Source organism: Zea mays, chromosome 4, assembly GCF_902167145.1.
Source record: "Zea mays cultivar B73 chromosome 4, Zm-B73-REFERENCE-NAM-5.0, whole genome shotgun sequence".
NCBI classification, from domain to species: domain Eukaryota; kingdom Viridiplantae; phylum Streptophyta; class Magnoliopsida; order Poales; family Poaceae; genus Zea; species Zea mays.
The window spans coordinates 181,553,480-181,574,233 of NC_050099.1; the positions used below are offsets into that span (position 1 = coordinate 181,553,480).

Here is a 20,754-nt window from a genome sequence, read left to right on the forward strand (position 1 = left end):
GTGACCGGCGCGCATGCACGCGTACGTGTGAGTGCATCGGATGGATGAACAACCTCTGGCCGGCGCCCGGCGGCAGGCAGGACCAGGAGGCACAGGATGTGATGACAAAGATAAGAGAGCTAGCTAGGTTATAAATAACACATGTGGTTGCCATGCATACTGAATCTGATGCATGCCCATTAACAATTAAGAAAGCCGCGCGCGCGCGGTGATTTGAACAGATGGCACCTCGCGCCGGGACGAGACGGCCGGACCGAATTTTTTGTATTTTGACCATTTTTCGGAAAAAAGAACACGTTTGGACCCTAAAAAATTTTAATAGCATTTTTGGACCCTTTGCTCGGCGCCATAGCCTATGGCGCCGAGGTAACACAGCTCGGCGCCATAGGTTATGGCGCCGAGGTACGTGATGCGTCGGCACAACCCGGACGCCGTGGCGTCGACGTGGCACCGAGCTCGGCGCCACAGATCTTGGCGCCGAGTTTGGTTGTGTTATTAACATATTTGTTGCAGACATGAGCACAAAGCCCATCTAGCCCACTTGGTAGAGCACAAGGCTTCTAACCATGTGGTCGTGAGTTCAAGCCCTATAGTTTGCATTTTTTTTTGTTTTTTTTTTGTTTAGGGTAAATTTCCAATTATCATACAAGCACGATACGGTAAATTTCCAAATATATATATATATATATACTAGCAGTAAAATAATGCGAACAAACTATTATTTGTCAAACGCGGGCTGACGCGGCGTGCCACCATTGGCCGCGACGCGTCGCTGGGGCTGCCACCTGGACGGCTGCTTCGTGCCGAAGCGGCTTCCACCCTCGGTAAAGCGGCTAATTATTGCCGAGTACTCAAGTGAAACCCCCGAGGAATTCTACAGGCTGGAACGGCGACTCTTCCGTTTTGCTTTTCTTTTCTATTCTTTCTTTCTACTTCTAGATTTTATAACAATTAACAACCATTGTGCGTTGATCCGATCGCGCTGGTTGCAAATAATGGAAGGAATCGAATCTTCATGTCTTTCAATTCACTATACTATAGGCATTTTACCTTTTTACCCATTCCAATACAGCCAGGAACGAGCAACTGTTTGGTTTGGTTTTTGGACATTTTGTTTTTTTGGCGCTGATTTACCTTAAACAAAAAAAAACAAATAAAAATGCAAACTTTGGGGCTTGAACTCACAACCACATGGTTAGAAGCCTTGTGCTCTACCAAGTGGGCTAGATGGGCTTTGTGCTCATGTCTGCAACAAATATGTTAATAACACAACCGAACTCGGCGCCAAGATCTGTGGCGCCGAGCTCGGTGCCACGTCGACGCCACGGCGTCCGGGTTGTGCCGACGCATCACGTACCTCGGCGCCATAACCTATGGCGCCGAGCTGTGTTACCTCGGCGCCATAGGCTATGGCGCCGAGCAAATGGTCCAAAAATGCTATTAAAATTTTTTAGGGTCCAAACGTGTTCTTTTTTCCGAAAAATGGTCAAAATACAAAAAATTCGGACGGCCGGACGGGGAGGAGGAGGCGGCCAAGACCGACGGTCCCCGTCGCAGGGCCGGGCCGACGGTTAAACTACCATTAATTTATTTGCGCCGCCGTCGTCATCTCCGACTCCGAGTACGATTAAACAAACGGCGGTGAAGTAAAACCGGCGCGCGCGGCATTGGGTTTGGTGCGTCATCACGTTAAAAATGCACTTGGGAGTTGGACAGCGACTAACTGCAACAGCAACCTGGCCGATCGAGGTGTTGGAAGAGGGGAGAGATGGATGGAGATCCCGGCCCATCATCGAGGTCTGCTGCCACGTACACTCCGTTTCGTCTGTCGTCTCATCTGACCTAGCATCCGAGGCGGCAGGGCCGGGCAGCCGGCCGGCTTCCCTCTTTCGAGCCATCGATCAGCCATGCCATATTGCCCATGCATGCCTTCCTACCACACACAGTCACACACACAAACGCTGCCCAATAAGCAAGCTTTGCTATCTATATATACACACGCCTCTGCGAGTGCCACGCACCTCGTGGCCATCGTCTACCTCATCGATCGGGCGTACCATGGCGGATCAAACCGTGCACGCGGAGGGGCGAGCAAACCGTGCTGGAGAAGCAGGGCACGTGCTCGCCGACAAGTCGAAGCCTTAGGGCAGCTTGGCCTGTGGCTGCACGCGTACGTGGTCGTCGCAGCACGTGCGCTCCTTCTCCAACATGGCTTCTCGCCCCCATCATCGTCTGTTCGCCGGCCCCGGCCGTGCACCTCGCGATTGGGAGGGCTCGATCGATCATGCATGGGGCACCGCGTATTACCACCGGCGGCGTGGATCGATCGGCGGGCTGGTAAGAAATTAATAAAACACCTACGCAAGCTAACTCTCGCCTCGATCGGCCCTTCCGACTCCGCTCCGAGTACGCCTGTGAATGTTGTGAGTATAATTTTCGTTGGCCATATTCATAACATTTATATTATTAAACTAATAAATATTGATTTCATTTCATGATTAATTTAGTAATAAGTATGGATTTTCAGTATATGAGTTTGGTAAATCTAATTATAATGGAACATTGAGTGATTAGTTTTAAGTTAATTAGATTAAATATTTTACTAGTAATTAGTATAAGTGTTTAAATAAATATTATTAGTACAAAAATAATTTAATTTAAAACAACATTAAATATTGATAGGTTTATGAAATATATGTCTCATCCGTTTCGATTAGTATGTCCCTCTTTTGATAGCTTTGGAGCACCCAACATAGTGATACTAGCATATAATCCATGATAACCCTACAATTCACCGAGGGGATGGATCAATGGTGGCGGCGGCGTGATGGGAGGGCTTGACGGGCTACACGAGTGAGGGGAGGGTGTAGCGAGTCGCGGGCTAGGGGGAGGCTCCAACAGAGTCGCAGGGGAGGGGGAGGGATGAGAGATGATCTAAATGATATTATCTATTGGATTTGATTGAGTAAGTGAGAGAGGGTTATCTAGCAATCTGAACCATGGTGAGTTAAGTCCGTGTGTAATTTGTTTAGTGGATTTAATGGATGTTATGAGTGTGGGGTAATTTGGTTGGGTATTTTTAGAAACTTTAATTTTGTGGATTATATAGTGAAATTAGACTATAACTAGAAACTCACTCTCCAATATAGAACCACACAAGAATACTAAACCGCGATTAGGAAACTAATAAAGTACTAAACGGGCACAGGCCAGTCTCAGTGAGACGACTGCCTTCTCAGCCCAGAGTTTAGTGGGCCGCGTCGAAGCCCCTCCAGGGTAAAAAGAGGGCTACACCACGGGCCTGCTAGAATCGTGGCGTCTCCCTGGGGATAAAGTACTTCTCCAGCTCCTCTGCGTCTTCCGCCGCTCTTGCTGTCCTCTGTGCTATCCGCTAGGGTTTATCTGCTCGAGGAATGGCGTCGGTGCAGGTCTCCGGCGCGGGGGTCGGTGCCGCGGCCTTCTCTGTGAAGGGGAAGGCCTCCACCGGTGCGCTCCGGCTTCGCTCTACGTTGACCTTCGGCGAGGTCTGCCCGGCGCGGCGGGCGTTCCGCGGCCTCGTCGTCAGGGCCGCTACCGTCGTCGCCCCCAAGGTGCGTGGCCAGGCAATGTAGCTTGATGGTGCTGTTTTCATGGGGGAATGGTGTTAGTGGGTTGGGTTATTGGCTATTACCGAATTGCGTGCTGTTGCATATGCTTACCGAGGCAGCAGAGCGAAAAGTTATCGATGAGAGTCTTTGGTGAACGCTGAGGTACTGACTAGGTTCCTTTGGCTTTGGTTTTGACGGAATAGAGGCAAAACGGTTGGGGTTTTGAAATGCTGGTTTGTTAGGTTATGGTTAGCTTCTTAGAATTCGAAACTCTGGTATCTGTGTTGTGGATTAAGTTACACTAATGTATGGTTGTGGTTTCATTAATGCTTACATGTGGTGAATTGCACCTTACTCCATGCTTACATGTGGTGAATTTACATAGTGTATCGAAATGCATAGCAAAAGCTATGTATCTAGAAAAGCCAAAACATTTTATAATTTTGAATAGAGACTTAATATTTTCTTGGCTCTGCTGTTGGGCACAGATAATTTCATTTGCTTTGTAGAGTCTATTTTTAATGCTTTGCAGGAATAAACACTATGCCTTGTTATTCATTGCAGTATACAACACTTAAGCCCTTGGCTGATAGAGTGCTTGTAAAGATTAACTCTTCCGAGGAGAAGACAACTGGTGGAATCTTGCTCCCTACGACTGCTCAGTCCAGACCTCAAGGTGGCGAGGTAGTTGCTGTTGGAGAAGGAAGGATAATTGGGGATAAGAAAGTTGATGTCAGCATTCAGGTCTGTTTCCATCTGAATTATCTGTGTATCTTGCTCTGGTGTCATAGTCCTTAATACAAGCAAGCTTTGCCCCATTGTCGGCACGAAAAAGAGAGTACATGCTAACATGTGCATTTGCTACCACTTCAGGTTGGAGCTCAGGTTGTGTATTCTAAGTACGCTGGAACCGAGGTCGCGTTGAACGATCACAGCCATCTGGTTCTCAAAGAGGATGACGTTATAGGTATCTTAGAAACTGATGACGTGAAAGACATGAAGCCTCTGAACGACCGTGTTCTAATCAAGGTGGTGATCTCATATTTATTCGGTCTTGACATCTGGTTTACACAGTCTCGTCGTATTTGTGCTTGTTCCAGTAAAAGTATGCATCGCTGGTCAGGTTGGCTCACCCTTGTGTTTGCATGACGTGTCTCTTCTGGTAGGTTGCTGAAGCTGAAGACAAAACTCCAGGAGGCCTACTGCTTACGGAAACTGCCAAGGAGAAGCCATCTATCGGAACGGTCAGTTACTCAATTTTTTAGCTCTTTTCTGCACGAGTCAAACACACGCATATGGTACCGACTGTACTGTTTTGGACTGTACGCCGTGTGGCGGTGTGGGAACTTAAAAGTATGACTTGACATCTAGTGCAATCCAGAAGAAGCGGAAAATGTGACAGCGACATGTATTTTCTTGGTCGGAGACGCAGGTCGTAGCGGTTGGCCCAGGCCCCCTGGACGAGGATGGCGAGAGGCTCGCGCTGTCCGTCTCCGCGGGGAGCACTGTCCTGTACTCCAAGTACGCCGGCAGCGAGTTCAAGGGCGCCGACGGCACGAACTACATCGTGCTGAGGGCGTCGGATCTGATGGCCGTTCTCTCCTGAACTGGGCTTGGGCTGGAGGACGAACGAGGTGCAGGTGCAGGAGCAGGCTTAGCAATACCGTAGGATTCCTCGCGGCTTTCCCGTCCCCTCCCCCCTCCTACTTGGTTGTCTTGTTTGACTGTCTTCTGAGGAACCGAACAACAGTAATAAGCACACCGATGCCGTTCATACAGATTACAGTCTGCCTGCCCTGCCTACACCCGTGACAGCCCCAACCCGATCAGAGTACCCCAGCTGCCACAAAAGAACAGTCCTGACCGTTGCGTGCCCCCAAACACCGCACGCACAACGCAGCCGGCCACACCCTGGGCGTTTCGTGTCGCGGTCCAGCGTTCATTCGACCAGCATTGACCGTGGAGCCACCTCGCCTCTGGCGATTACGGCCGGCTGCCGTTCACTCGACTCGGACCAGACTCACGGCCAGCCGACCTGCCACGATCCACTGTTGCCACAAAAGCAAAACCGATCTGGTCATCGCTCATCTGACACAACCTAGGAAGATCTCACTTTCTCACTGGTTCTGATCAGTTGACGTTGCCGAGCGGATGCGCCAAACGGCGAATCGCCGCTGCAGCGCAGCGTGGGGAAAGGGCAACAAGCAACAGCGGCTCTGACCTGCCGTGCTTTTCTCCTTCCTGCGGGTTGCTTTCCCGGTGGATTTGCATGGAGAAAGTTCGCCCGAGGTCATCCGCGCCGCCGACCGACGCAGCCCAAGGTAGCCGGCGCCGCTACCCTCCCTAGCTAGCCATCCCCGGTGCTCTGTCGCTCCAAGCGGCGCGGCAGCACGAGCACGGCCCGAAATCAATAGCCCAAAGCACGGTCCGACACGTAACAGTTTGGGCGGGACTAGCACGACCCGAAGACGGGCTTAGGTTGGGCCTTAAATGTTGGCCTGTTGGACCCCCGGCACGGCCCGCACGCGTGGGCCGGGTTTGGGCTGGCCCGACACGAAAAAAGCCCGTAAAAGCACGAAGTTGGCCCATTTATTAGGTACACGTACAGTAGCCCGCAGCTCTCTCGGTTTGATGTTAAAACAAGGAGCAGCCTTGCTAGTACTAGTGCTAGTGTCTCGGTTTGACGTTAAAACAAGCCTGCAACCCAACTGCACATGCTAGTGCCACTCCCAGTCGCTTGCAGTCGCCGCACAACTCTCACAGGATGGCCCAATCGCACATGCTAGTGCCAACAGTCAGCCCGCCGCACAGCTCTCATATAGACGCACACGCACGCAACAGCAACAGGAAAACCCTAAGCCCCGTCGCTCCCTCCGCCGGCCGCCGCCAGTGACCGGTCCTCCAGTGATGTCTCCACCACTCGACGCAGAAGGTGAGCTCCCCGAACCTTGGGATCATGGAGGCCATTACAACATACAGGTTACTCTTCAGTTCTTCACTCTTCATCTTCCACATGCCCTTCGCCCTTCCCTTGCTTGGAAGTTGAACCCTAGTCAGCTACTCGTCTCTCGCCACAATAAATGACGCGACAGGCCGAGGCGTCGCCCACGTGTTGCTTTGATTCTCAGGTTTCCAGTTCTATAAATCCAGCCCCTTCTATCTTAGCCTGGCAGACCGAGGTCCTATGAGTCGATATGGTCGGAGACATCCTCTAATGGCATCCAAGTCTAGGGCTAGTGAAACCAATCCTTATCCTTGTCCTAATCCTAATCCTAATACTAACGTTGGTGCGTCTGGTGGTGAACTAGGTGTGAGTGGTAGTGTGGCTGCTGGTGAACTGGATGTGGATGTGGGTCGTGTGGCTGCTGGTGAACCACCACAAACACCATATGTCGTCCATGGGGGTGAACTGGGTGATGGTGATTGTGCACCAGCGTCGGCGTTATCAAGCAGTGCAAAGTATAGCTCGAGGGCAGACTGCTGGAAACATATGGTGAAGAAGGAAGTCATTGAGGATGGTGTAGTATATTTTTTTGCTGTATGTAACTATTGCAAAAGTGAATTGAGTGCAGGTTCAGCTGTTGGCACGAGACATTTGAATCGGCACTACAAAGCGTGTTTGACAAAGCTAGGAAAAACTCAAGGAGGAGGTACGCAAACCAATCTTAACTTTAGTGCTGATGGTACAATAAGTACATGGGTTTACAACCCATAGGTAGCGCGTGATGAAATAGCCAAATTTATTGTTTGTGAAGATTTACCGATTATGTTGGGTGAGAGCCAAATTTTAAGAACTTGATTCAACGTGCTTTCTGCCCACAATATCAGCCTGTCACTAGAAAAACTACAAAATCTGATTTGATTGCAATATACAAAAATAAACTTGCTGCTCTTAAAGAGTCATTTAAAAAGGTTCAGTTCTCATTTGCTTTAACATCGGACATTTGGACTTCATCACACCAAAAAACCTGTTATGTTTCTGTTGTTGCCCACTACTTGGATGATTCATATGCTTTAAATAAGCGAGTCATCAGTTTTAAAATGATGGATGAGTCACATACTGGAGATGCAATTGTTAACCATATACTTGAGGTAGTTCGTGATTTTGCGATAGATGGTAAGATTCTCTCTATAACTCTTGACAGTGCTTCCGCAAACACAACTACTATTGATATTCTCACCCCTCAGTTGCAGTCATATATAAAAGGTTATATTATCCATCATAGGTGTGTGCCACATTATAAATTTGGTTGTTCAAGCTGGTATAACAATTGCAAATAAGTACTTGAATAATATTCGTGCTGCTATTCGTTTCATAACAAGCACACCTCAAATGATATCTAGATTTGCTGAGTATTGTTAAGCTCAAGATATGAGACCAAGAAAATTTGGTCTTGATATGAAGATTAGATGGAATTCAACCTACCATATGCTTAAGAGTTTAGAAGGTTCTGAAGAACTAATTACTGTCTTTGTGAATGCTAATGCCAAAGATCTAGATTTAATACTTACAGATGCTGATTGGTTCATTGCGCGTCAATTTAGAGAGTTTCTAATGACTTTTTATGCAGTTACAAATGTTCTATCAGGTGTATACTATCCTACAACTTGCTTAGTGATTGATTATATTTGGTTAATGGCTGAATCTTTTTCTAAGTTCAGATCTGATAGCCTTCTAAACACTATTGTTGCTCCAATGGAGGTAAAGTTTCTAAAATACTTTGAACAAATATCACATGTATACTGTTTTGTGACTATTTTTGATCCACGCAAGAAATTGGATGGTTTACAAACTGCATTGGAGGGAATAGGTGATGCATTAGATATGGATTTTGCAGATGCTTTTAATCATGCAAAAGATGACTTGTTCCGTGTCTTTGGCTACTATTACAAAAAATATGGTGAAAGTGAGATAGACTCACATGTTACTGAGTGTGATGCAGAAATTTCAGATACCTCTCTTACAGCAGACAATTCCCAACACTATCCACGCCACAAACCAAAAATGCAACGAGAAGGTTGTTTGTACGCATGCAACCACTGCTGGTATACATGTGAGTAGTGCTGGGAATTGGGTCGTGCCTTTGTCGTGCCGTGCCGGCCCAAGCCCGACCCACATTATGCTGGACACACAATACAATGATGCTCAATACAATGATGTTAGACACACAGATGATGCTGGACACACAGATTTGAGAGAACACACAAATTGAGAGAACACACGGATTGTGGGAAACATAAATATATTACTCAGTCTGCCTCATTAAAAACCTTACACCCCATTATAGGGCCCCCCTCTGTAAGGAAAAGAGTACAGACCGACAATGTCCAAACAAAGTTCAAATATTACAACCACTAAAGTCCATAAGTTACTAAAATTAAACACTATTGTCTAATCATTGTCCAAATCTGCAGCAGCACATTCAATCTTAGGATCCTCAAGTTGATGTTGCTTCCGCTCTTCGGCTCTATTCCAGTCTTTAAGGCAAGTGATTGCCTCCACCGTCTTAGGTGCAAGAGATGACCTCCGTTCTTCAATTATTCTCCCAACGGTGCTAAAGTTGCTTTAGAGGAAACAGTTGAGACAGGAATAACAAGTATATCTCTAGCAAACTGAGACAAGACAGGAAAACTATACTTGTGGTCCCTCCACCACTCAAGTAACTTTACCTTCTCATCTCTTAGTGCGTGATCAGTACCTACAAAGTTGGTGGACAGATAGTGATTTAATTCTGAAAGTCGCCTAGAGGGGAGGTGAATAGGGCGAAACTGAAATTCTCAAAAATAATCACAACTACAAGCCGGGTTAGCGTTAGAAATATAATAGAGTCCGCAAGAGAGGGTGCAAAACAAATCGCAAGCGAATAATGAAGTGAGACACGCGGATTTGTTTTACCGAGGTTCGGTTCTCTCAAACCTACTCCCCGTTGAGGAGGCCACAAAGGCCGAGTCTCTTTCAACCCTTACCCTCTCTCAAACGATCCCTCGGACCGAGTGAGCTTTCTCTTCTCAATCACTTGGAACACAAAGTTCCCACAAGGACCACCACAAGATTGGTGTCTCTTGCCTCAATTACAAGTGAGTTTGATCGCACGAAGAGATCAAGAAAGAAGAAAGCAATCCAAGCGCAAGGGCTCGAAAGAACATAAGCAAATCTCTCTCTCTAATCACTAGGATGTTGTGTGGAATTTGGAGAGGATTTGATCTCTTTGGTGTGTCTAGAATTGAATGCTAGAGCTCTTGTAAGTAGTTGAGAAGTGAAAAACTTGGATGCAATGAATGGTGGGTGGTTGGGGGTATTTATAGCCCCAACCACCAAACTAGCCGTTTGGTGAGGCTGTCTGTTCGATGGCGCACCGGACAGTTCGGTGCACACCGGACATGTCCGGTGCGACAGCCACGTCACCAAAAGCCGTTGGGTTCGACCGTTGGAGTTCTGTCTTCTGGGCCCGCCTGGATGTCCGGTGGCGCACCGGACATGCACTGTAGATTGTCCGGTGCACCAGCATGGGCGTGTCTGACCTCTGCGCGCGCAGCGCGCGCATTTAATGCGTCGCAGGTAGCCGTTGGCGCCGAAATAGTTGTTGCCCCGCTGTTACACCGGACAGTCCGGTGTACACCGGACAGTCCGGTGAATTATAACGGAGCAGTTGAAATGAATTCCCGAGGCTGGCGAGTTCCGGAGGCCGCTCTTCCTTGGAGCACCGGACACTGTCCGGTGTACACCGGACAGTCCGGTGAATTTTAGCGGAGTCGCCTCTGGAATTTCCCGAAGGTGACGAGTTTGAAGTCGGAGTCCTCTGGTGCACCAGACATGTCCGGTGGCACACCGGACAGTCCGGTGCGCCAGACCAGAGGTGCCTTCGGTTGTCCCTTGCTCCTTTGTTTGAACCCAATACTTGGTCTTTTTTTTGGCTAAGTGTGAACCTTTAGCACCTGTATAACTTGTACACTAGAGCAAACTAGTTAGTCCAATTATTTGTGTTGGGCAATTCAACCACCAAAATTAATTAGGGACTAGGTGAAAGCCTAATTCCCTTTCAAATTCAGCATTAAGATTCCACCTTTGAGAGAAGTTGGCATTTTCTTTCCACTTCGCTCTTTTCCATAAGTGAGCTGTAAGAGAGGTATCTGAAATTTCTGCATCACACTCAGTAACATGTGAGTCTATCTCACTTTCACCATATTTTTTTGTAATAGTAGCCAAAGACACGGAACAAGTCATCTTTTGCATGATTAAAAGCATCTGAAAAATCCATATCTAATGCATCACCTATTCCGTCCAATGCAGTTTGTAAACCATCCAATTTCTTGCGTGGATCAAAAATAGTCGCAAAACAGTGTACATGTGATATTTGTTCAAAGTATTTTAGTAACTTTACCTCCATTGGAGCAACAATAGTGTTTACAAGGCTATCAGATCTGAACTTAGAAAAAGATTCAACCATTAACCAAATATAATCAATCACTAAGCAAGTTGTAGGATAGTATACACCTGATAGAACATGTGTAGCTGCATAAAAAGTCATTAGAAACTCTCTAAATTGACGTGTAATGAACCAATCAACATCTGTAAGTATTAAATCTAGATCTTTGGCATTAGCATTCACAAAGACAGTAATTAGTTCTTCATAACCTTCTAAACTCTTAAGCATATGGTAGGTTGAATTCCATCTAATCTTCATATCAAGACCAAATTTTCTTGGTCTCATATCTTGAGCTTTACAATACTCAGCAAATCTAGATATCATTTGAGGTGTGCTTGTTATGAAACGAATAGCAGCACGAATATTATTCAAGTACTTATTTGCAATTGTTATACCAGCTTGAACAACCAAATTTATAATGTGGCACACACACACACCTATGATGGATAATATAACCTTTTATATATGACTGCAACTTAGGGGTGAGAATATCAATAGCAGTTGTGTTTGCGGAAGCATTGTCAAGAGTTATAGAGAGAATCTTACCATCTATTGCAAAATCACGAACTACCTCAAGTATATGGTTAGCAATGGCATCTCCAGTATGTGACTCATCCATCATTCTAAAACTGATGACTCGCTTATTTAAAGCATATGAATCATCCAAGTAGTGGGAAACAACAGAAACATAACAGATTTTTTGGTGTGATGAAGTCCAAATGTCCGATGTTAAAGCAAATGAGAACTGAACCTTTTTAAATGACTCTTTAAGAGCAGCAAGTTTATTTTTGTATATTGCAATCAAATCAGATTTTGTAGTTTTTCTAGTGACAGGCTGATATTGTGGGCATAAAGCACGTTGAATCAAGTTCTTAAAATTTTGGCTCTCACCCAACATAATCGGTAAATCTTCACAAACAATAAATTTGACTATTTCATCACGCGCTACCTGTGGGTTATAAACCCATGTACTTATTGTACCATCAGCACTAAAGTTAAGATTGGTTTGCGTACCTCCTCCTTGAGTTTTTCCTAGCTTTGTCAAACACGCTTTGTAGTGCCGATTCAAATGTCCCGTGCCAGCAGCTGAACTTGCACTCAATTCACTTTTGCAATAGTTACTGTAACGCCCTGAATTTGGGGGTAGATTTTTTTCTTCTTTTCTCTCACCAAATTCAGGCGTTACTCTTTCCTTTTCCCTTTTCTTCTCGCTAAGCCTTGATCTTTTCCAAAGTCGCAGCGGGTTTTGGCTTTAGACCTCGTGTAAAGCAAAACCTTAAAATACTTTATTTCGTGTGATGCACCATGCCGAACCATGCATATTTTTTGATTGATTAAAATGTGAAAGCATTCATCCAAAGAAAATTAGATTTTAGAAAAAGAAAGCCTTTTTCTTTTTCTCTCCCTCCCTCTCTTTCCCATTTCGGCCCAGCCCCCCCTTCGGTCGGCCCAGCCGCCCCTCCCCCCCCTCCCCTCCCGCGTGGGCCCCGGCCGGCCCAGCCGCGCGCGCCCCCTTCCCCCACTTTGGGCCCATCCGGCCCAGCCGCCCCCCCACCCTTTTCTTTTTTTCCCAAAAATCCCCCCCCCGCGGGCCCCGCCCGTCATTCTCTCGCTCTCTCTCTCCCCAAACCCTAACCGCGCCGCCCTTGCCCTAGCGCCGCCGCCGCCGTCGCCTCTCCCCTCACCGGCGCCGCCGCCGCGCCGCCCCCCTCCGGTGAGGCCCCCCTCCTCCCCTCTCCTTCCCCCCCTTCTCCCTCCTCCTCCCTCGCCCGCCCGGCCACCCGTTTCGGCCGCCCCCGCCCCGGCGTCCCGCGTCCGGCCTCCCCCGGCCGCCCCCGCGCCGTCCTCGGCCGGCGCCGCCGCGCCCGCCCCGCCTCGGCGAGCCGCCCCCGCCCCGTCCGGCCCCGGCGAGCCCGCGCCCCGACCTCCCCCGGCTCGGCCCCGCCCGCGCCGCCTCTCCCCCGGTTGCCCGCGGCCTCCCGCGCCCGGCCGCCCTCGCCCGTCCCCGGCGAGCTTGGCTGCCCCGCGCCGCCCCGCCTCGCCTCCGGCGAGCCCGCGCCCGGCCGCTCCGGCGAGCCCCCGCCCCGTCCCGCGCTCGGCCGCGCCCCTCGGCCCCGCCCCCGGCTTGGCCGCCCTCGGCTGCCTCGCCCCCGGCGAGCCCCGCGCCCGCGTCGGCCCCGCCTCGCCGCCCTCCGGCGAGCCGCACTCGCTCGGCCCCGCTCGGCCCCGCCCTCGCGCCCGCTCCGGCGAGCCGTCCGCGCGCGCCCGCCTCCCGGCGAGCTCGACGCCCCCCCCGGTTCAACCGCCCCGTGCCCCGGCTCGGCCGCCCGTCCCCGCGCTCGGCCTCGTCCGGCCGCGTCCTCGCTCGCTCGCGCTCGCTGGCCCCGGCGTGCTTGCCCGCCCGCCCGCCGTGCCTTGCTCGCGTCGTGTCGGCCCCGGCGTAGCCTTGAGTTCGGCCCAGCATGCCTATGGCGCGCGGCTTTGAGCTCGGCTAGCGCACGGCCCCGACGTGCGTACGGTTAGTCCGTGGCGTGTGCGTGCGGCCTCGCGTGCGTGCCCGCGTAGTGCGCGTGCCTTGGCACGACTCGTCGTGCCTCGTCTACCCCCTAACCCCTCGTCTACCCCCCCGTCTCCTATATGCGCTAATCACGTCGTTTATATTAATAAGATGGGAATCTCACTTTGGAAATTGGTTACGTTAGTTAATTCGTATAACTAATCATCTATCTCGTTCAATGTTAATCTACTAAAAGTGGTTGCGATTACATTAGTGCATGTAGCTAATTCTTTTGTTAGAACTAATTAAAACTAGAGCACGTGACGTCTAGTCTTTCGTCTACCCGTAGTGTCCCTCGAGCATAAGCCTCAACCCCTGCGAAACTTTCCCTCGTTTCTCTCTAACCAAGGTAAATTCATTATCGTATGTGGTATTCTATGCATATTTGCTTTACTTGTTCTCTTGTATGGTGTACTGTTGGTTTCCTAATTTCGATGGATGGATGTATGTATGTTTGCACCCGCTTAGAGAACGATCCAGTTGAAGAGCCCGAGGAGCTCGCAGGAGAAGCCCCTGAGCAGCAGTCGGTTGGTGGAGGCAAGTGTCCCTTGACCTATCTATGTCCTACTCATTATTTAATTCACCTCCCGCTTTACACATTTATGCCTAAGGATTGACTAGCTTTTGTGATCCATGTCCTTGTTCACCTATTTGGGTTGGATTATTACTGTTTAGCTTTATGCTATTGCTTCACCCTAATCAATGAACATGATGAGAATATCTATGATACGCTGTTTTTCCCTTCTCTTATTATGATGTGGTACTTGTGGTCATCAAGGGGGCTCGAGCGGTTTCTCGAGTGCCTCTCCGTAAGGACCTGTTCTATGGATGACCGCCCGGGAAAACAGTGCAACCATGAGGGTGGAATGGGGTGCCCTTAGCTGAATAATTAGAGGATCCGGGGTGTAGTTCACTTAGCCGTCGTGCCGTCAATGGGGCTCGGTGTATGCGGCTCGCTCTGCCAAGTTTGGGTTCGCCCCTTGGGGAGGAGTGCGGTGCATTTAGGAAACCTAACGGGTGGCTACAACCCCGGGGAATCTTTGTAAAGGCTACGTAGTGATGCCCTGCTGGGTCACCTTGGTAGTGATCAATGGAGAGTCATGATCTCCGGGCAGAATGGGAATCACGGCTTGTGGGTAAAGTGCACAACCTCTGCAGAGTGTTTGAAAACTGATATATCAGCCGTGCTCGCGGTTATGAGCGGCCAAGGGAGCTCCAGTGATTAGTGGTACTTGATCAGAGACATTGTGGTACAGGTGGCTATGAGAATCGATGGTTTTGGTTATGACTATGGTGCTGGTAAGTGGTATTCTTTCCGTTTGGAAAGGGTACATCGGGTTAATAACTTGGGTAATGCTAAAACTTGGCTTTCTACTAGTAAGTAATAATCTGACCAACTAAAAGCAACTGCTTGACTTATCCCCACATACAGCTAGTCCACTACAGCCAAACAGGATACTTGCTGAGTATGTTGATGTGTACTCACCCTTGCTCTACACACCAAACCCCCCCATCCCCAGGTTGTCAGCATTGCAACCACTGCTCAGTCGAAGATGAAGCTGTGGAAGGAGACTTCCAGGAGTTCCAAGATTACGACGAGTTCTAGGTGTGGGTTAGCGGCAACCCCCAGTCGGCTGCCTGTGAAGGCCGCGGTTATCTACGTTTCTTTTCCGCACTTTGATTTATTGTAAGAACTATATGGACGTCTCAAACGTATGATGTAATCGACTATTATTCCCTTTTAATACTATTTTGAGCACTGTGTGATGATGTCCATATTATGTAACTGCTGTGTACGTGAATAACTGATCCTGGCACGTACATGGTTCGCATTCGGTTTGCCTTCTAAAAACCGGGTGTGACATAAGTGGTATCAAAGCCGTGCTGACTGTAGGACCGCTAACCTAGAGTAGAATGGTCGTTCTAAGGACTATAGACCTCTGTCTCTGCCTTGACTTTGATATCCCTTCAAAAGTTGGTCATACCGACCAAACCTATGTTCTACTATATATAATACCTTGCTGAAAATCATGTTTTATTCTAATCCTTCATTTACTTATGATTCATTAATTGCTGGTCATATTAATTCTGTTCTCACCCTTTTGCTTGCGATGTCTTTTGTAGATGGCTCGACTTAGACACACTGCACGAAAGTCAGTCATCCCCTTCTTACCCTCCCGCCTTGCTGAGCGTTCGCTTCGCCGTCCCGTGGCCGGACAGTCCAGCCACTTGGAGAGACTACACCACTGCCTGCGTGAGGAGCAGGAACGTCGACGACAGGAGCAGCAGGGCTCTTCTTTCTCGCTCCACCAGGAGATAGAGTCTGTGAGGAGCTGCTCCCCTGTGCTTCCTCTGGAGCCGCCCCCTGCACCACCACTGGGCGCCCCAGCCTCCGGAGTAGCTGCTGGAGGAGACCCAGACGACGGAGGTGGCGACGACAGCTCGAGCCACGACACCGACTTCTCTGCTAACCCTGAGCCGGAAGGATGGGTTGCTCGACCCATTACTCGCGACGCTGCTCGCGGGTGTCACTTCCACGATGCGCTCGACACCCTGCTACGTCGGGCATTTAACCGGCATACTTGGTCCGTCGAGTATCGTTGTGTGGTCTACCAGCACAGTCGCGGGGTCTACCCGGACCGCTGGGAGGCAACCTGCTTGGTGCGCTGTCCGGAGAACAGTCTCCAAGGTGCAGAGGCCTGCTCAGAGCACTATTCTATCTCTGAGCGGGACTCAGCTGAGGCAGCCATGCAAGATGCTGCACGGCGTGCGCTTTCGCACTACTGCTCGGTTTTCGGTGGGGCAGCTGATGGTCTTGACCTGAAGTATTACCCCCGCCGCCCATCTGGCAGCACAGGAGGCGTGATTGTCTCACCTGTCGGTGAGGGCAATCCTAGGTTGAGCAGCACAGTCAACCTAGCCGCCGTGCTAAACACGGAGCTGGACCATGCATTAGACGAGCTGAGTAGGGCTCGTGCTGAGATCGCCCTGCTGCGGGCTGAGCGCGCGGAACGTCGTCACTTGGATGGTGGTTCCCCCGCTCCCGTCGGGACTCAGCACCCGTACCGCTCACCTCAGCGTGGACACCAGTCTTATGGCAATCCCGCCTGCAAGACCAAGATAACTCTAGAACCATAGATCGTTAGAGTTGGATCTTGTAATTAATACGAAATATATATACATAGAAGCTTCAGTCTTAGCGTTAGTCTCGGTCTTAGTTAGTCTTAGTTAGACAGGGTAGTTTGCTATATCCTGTGCATTTATGTTTGTCATGATGAACTATGTTTGGTTTGGATCTTTGTAATGACTGTCACCAGAGTGTGGGTACCCCCTGCATTTTGGTTTATCTATTATGTTAATGGAGTTAGTTATATAGTTGGGAAACCCCTTTTATTCCACTTTCCTTTCTATCTGAGAAGCTGTGTGGTCTGTGTTGGAGATCAGTGAAGATGCTCATCTGTTCAGTGCTGTTGAAGAATTCTATTCTCTTTTCTTATGCTGCAAGAGTTGCCAGATCAGCTCTGATGTGTGGTTGCATTCTGCAGATGTCAGAGAACAGGCGCAGAGGAGGAAGGCGTGCTCAGCAGGAGCGAGCCGCTCAACAGGAGGAGGTGCCCCAGCAGCAGCACCTGCCGCCCCCGCCCCCGATGTCCATCGAGCAGATGTTTCTGATGCAGACTCAGGCAGTTCAAGCCATCGGTCAGACTTTGGCCGCCATTCAGCAGCAGCAGCAGCAGCAGCAGCAAGCTCCACCTCAACCTCAGATACCTCAGATGCCCAGAGACAAGCGTGCTGAATTCATGAGAGGTCATCCACCAACGTTCGCTCATTCTTCTGACCCTATGGATGCTGAAGATTGGCTGCGCACTGTGGAGCGGGAGTTGCATACCGCTCAGTGCGATGACAGGGAGAAAGTCCTGTATGGTCCCCGTCTGTTGAGAGGAGCAGCCCAATCATGGTGGGAGTCTTACCTCGCCACCCATGCCCATCCTGACGCCATCACCTGGGAAGAGTTCAGAGGTAGCTTTCGTCAGTACCATGTTCCTGCAGGTCTAATGACAGTGAAGAAGGAGGAGTTCCTGGCCCTCAAGCAAGGGCCATTGTCTGTCAGTGAGTACCGGGACAGGTTTCTGCAGTTGTCTCGCTATGCTCCTGAAGATGTCAACACCGACGCCAAGCGGCAGTACCGTTTCCTGAGAGGCTTGGTTGACCCTCTGCAGTACCAACTGATGAATCACACCTTCCCAACATTCCAGCACCTGATTGACAGAGCAATCATGACGGAGAGAAAGCGCAAGGAGATGGAAGATCGTAAGCGCAAGATCAGTGGACCCCAGCCTGGAAGCAGCAATCGTCCTCGTTTCTCAGGCAGTCAACCTCAGCAGTTCAGGCAGAACCAGCGTCCACCTCAGCAGCATCAGCAGTTCCAAAGGCAGTATCCTCAGCCCCAGTACCAGAACCGTCAGAGCAATCAGTCAGGAAGTCAGTTTCAGAGGCAGAATCAGCAGGCACCTCGCCTTCCTGCCCCAGCAAACCAGCAGAACAGTCAAGCAGCACCAGCTCAGGTTGGAAACAGAGCATGTTTCCACTGTGGAGAGCAAGGCCACTGGGTGATGCAATGTCCGAAGAAGGCAGCCCAGCAGCAGTTAGGCCCCAATGCCCCAGCAAAGCAGAATGTGCCTCAGCCTGGAGCAGGCAACCGTTCTCAGCCGCGCTATAATCATGGAAGGCTGAACCACCTGGAGGCTGAAGCAGTTCAGGAGACCCCCGGCATGATAGTAGGTATGTTCCCAGTCGACTCCCATATTGCAGAAGTGTTATTTGATACTGGAGCAACGCATTCGTTCATTACTGCATCATGGGTAGAAGCGCATAATCTTCCAATTACTACCATGTCAACCCCATTCAAATTGACTCAACCGGTGGTAGAATTCGAGCCGATAGCATTTGTTTGAATATAAGTGTGGAAATAAGGGGGATAGCGTTTCCCGCCAACCTTATAGTAATGGGTACTCAGGGAATAGATGTCATCTTAGGGATGAATTGGCTAGATAAGTATCAGGCAGTTATCAGTTGTGATAAAAGGACCATCAAGTTGGTGTCCCCACTAGGAGAGGAAGTGGTGACTGAGTTAGTCCCGCCTGAGCCAAAGAAAGGAAGTTGTTATCAGATAGCTGTTGATAGCAGTGGAGCAGACCCAATTGAGAGTATCAAGGTTGTGTCCGAGTTCCCAGATGTGTTTCCAAAGGACTTACCGGGTATGCCACCAGAGCGGAAAGTTGAGTTTGCTATAGAGCTTCTTCCTGGAACCGCCCCTATCTTCAAGAGAGCTTACAGAATATCTGGACCAGAGTTGGATGAACTTAAGAAGCAGATTGATGAGCTGTCAGAGAAAGGTTACATTCGGCCAAGCACCTCGCCTTGGGCCGCCCCTGTCCTATTTGTGGAGAAGAAAGATGGCACCAAGAGGATGTGTATCGATTATCGAGCTTTGAATGAGGTCACGATCAAGAACAAGTATCCCTTGCCCAGAATAGAAGATCTGTTCGACCAGTTGAGAGGAGCCAGTGTGTTCTCCAAGATTGATCTGAGATCAGGTTATCATCAGCTCAGGATCCGACCTTCGGACATTCCGAAGACGGCATTCATTACCAAGTATGGTTTGTATGAGTTCACAGTGATGTCTTTTGGTTTGACCAATGCGCCAGCGTTCTTCATGAACTTGATGAATAGTGTATTCATGGATTACCTTGATAAGTTTGTGGTGGTATTCATTGATGACATTCTGGTTTATTCTCAAAGCGAAGAAGAGCACGCAGATCATTTGAAGATGGTATTGCAGAGATTGCGAGAGCACCAGTTGTATGCAAAGTTGAGCAAGTGTGAATTCTGGATCAATGAAGTCCTGTTCTTGGGTCACATAATCAACAAAGAAGGATTGGCTGTGGATCCGAAGAAAGTGGCAGACATTCTGAACTGGAAAGCGCCAACAGATGCTAGAGGAATCAAGAGTTTCATTGGAATGGCCGGATATTATCGCCGATTCATTGAAGGGTTTTCGAAGATTGCAAAACCGATGACAGCGTTGCTAGGCAACAAAGTTGAGTTCAAGTGGACCCAGAAATGCCAAGAGGCCTTTGAAGCGCTGAAAGAGAAGTTGACTACAGCGCCTGTCCTAGTCTTGCCTGATGTGCACAAGCCCTTCTCGGTGTATTGTGATGCTTGCTACACAGGTTTGGGATGTGTGTTGATGCAAGAGGGAAGAGTTGTGGCTTACTCGTCCCGACAGCTGAAGGTTCATGAGAAGAATTACCCAATCCATGACCTGGAGTTGGCAGCAGTGGTTCACGCACTGAAGACATGGAGGCACTACCTGTATGGACAGAAATGCGATGTTTACACAGACCACAAGAGTCTGAAGTACATATTCACTCAGTCAGAGTTGAACATGAGGCAACGAAGATGGTTAGAGTTGATTAAAGATTATGAGTTGGAGATTCATTACCATCCAGGCAAAGCAAACGTAGTGGCAGATGCTTTGAGCAGAAAGAGTCAAGTCAATCTGATGGTTGCTCGTCCGATGCCTTATGAGTTGGCTAAGGAGTTTGACAGGTTGAGTCTCGGATTTCTGAACAATTCGCGAGGAGTCACAGTTAAGTTGGAACCTACTTTGGAGCGCGAAATCAAAGAAGCGCAGAAGAATGATGAAAAGATCAGTGAGATTCGGCGACTGATTCTAGATGGCAGAGGCAAAGATTTTCGAGAAGATGCAGAAGGCGTGATATGGTTCAAAGATCGCTTGTGTGTTCCTAATGTCCAGTCCATTCGGGAGTTGATCCTTAAGGAAGCTCATGAGACAGCTTATTCGATTCACCCTGGCAGTGAGAAGATGTATCAGGATCTGAAGAAGAAATTCTGGTGGTATGGAATGAAGAGGGAAATCGCAGAGCATGTGGCTATGTGCGATAGTTGCCGAAGAATTAAGGCAGAGCACCAGAGACCTGCTGGATTGTTGCAACCGTTGCAGATCCCTCAGTGGAAATGGGATGAAATTGGTATGGATTTCATAGTCGGATTGCCTCGCACTCGAGCCGGCTACGATTCCATCTGGGTAGTAGTGGACCGTTTGACCAAGTCAGCCCACTTCATACCTGTCAAGACCAACTATAGCAGTGCCGTATTG

The 20,754-nt window shown here is 49.2% G+C and overlaps 1 protein-coding gene and 1 non-coding gene across 2 annotated transcripts; both read left to right on the forward strand.

The window, feature by feature from the left end:
- The first annotated feature begins 2,101 nt into the window (after positions 1-2,101).
- Positions 2,102-2,209, forward strand: MIR164f (microRNA MIR164f). Its single transcript, NR_121130.1, has one exon. It is a non-coding gene; the product is annotated as a microRNA MIR164f (primary transcript).
- A 1,161-nt stretch (positions 2,210-3,370) lies between these two features.
- On the forward strand, positions 3,371-5,364 carry LOC100383971 (chaperonin10). Its single transcript, NM_001176584.1, has 5 exons — positions 3,371-3,590; positions 4,152-4,331; positions 4,461-4,616; positions 4,754-4,831; positions 5,020-5,364. The coding sequence occupies exons 1-5, from the start codon at positions 3,414-3,416 to the stop codon at positions 5,191-5,193; spliced, it is 765 nt and encodes a 254-aa protein (NP_001170055.1). The 5' UTR covers positions 3,371-3,413; the 3' UTR covers positions 5,194-5,364.
- Positions 5,365-20,754: the final 15,390 nt, after the last annotated feature.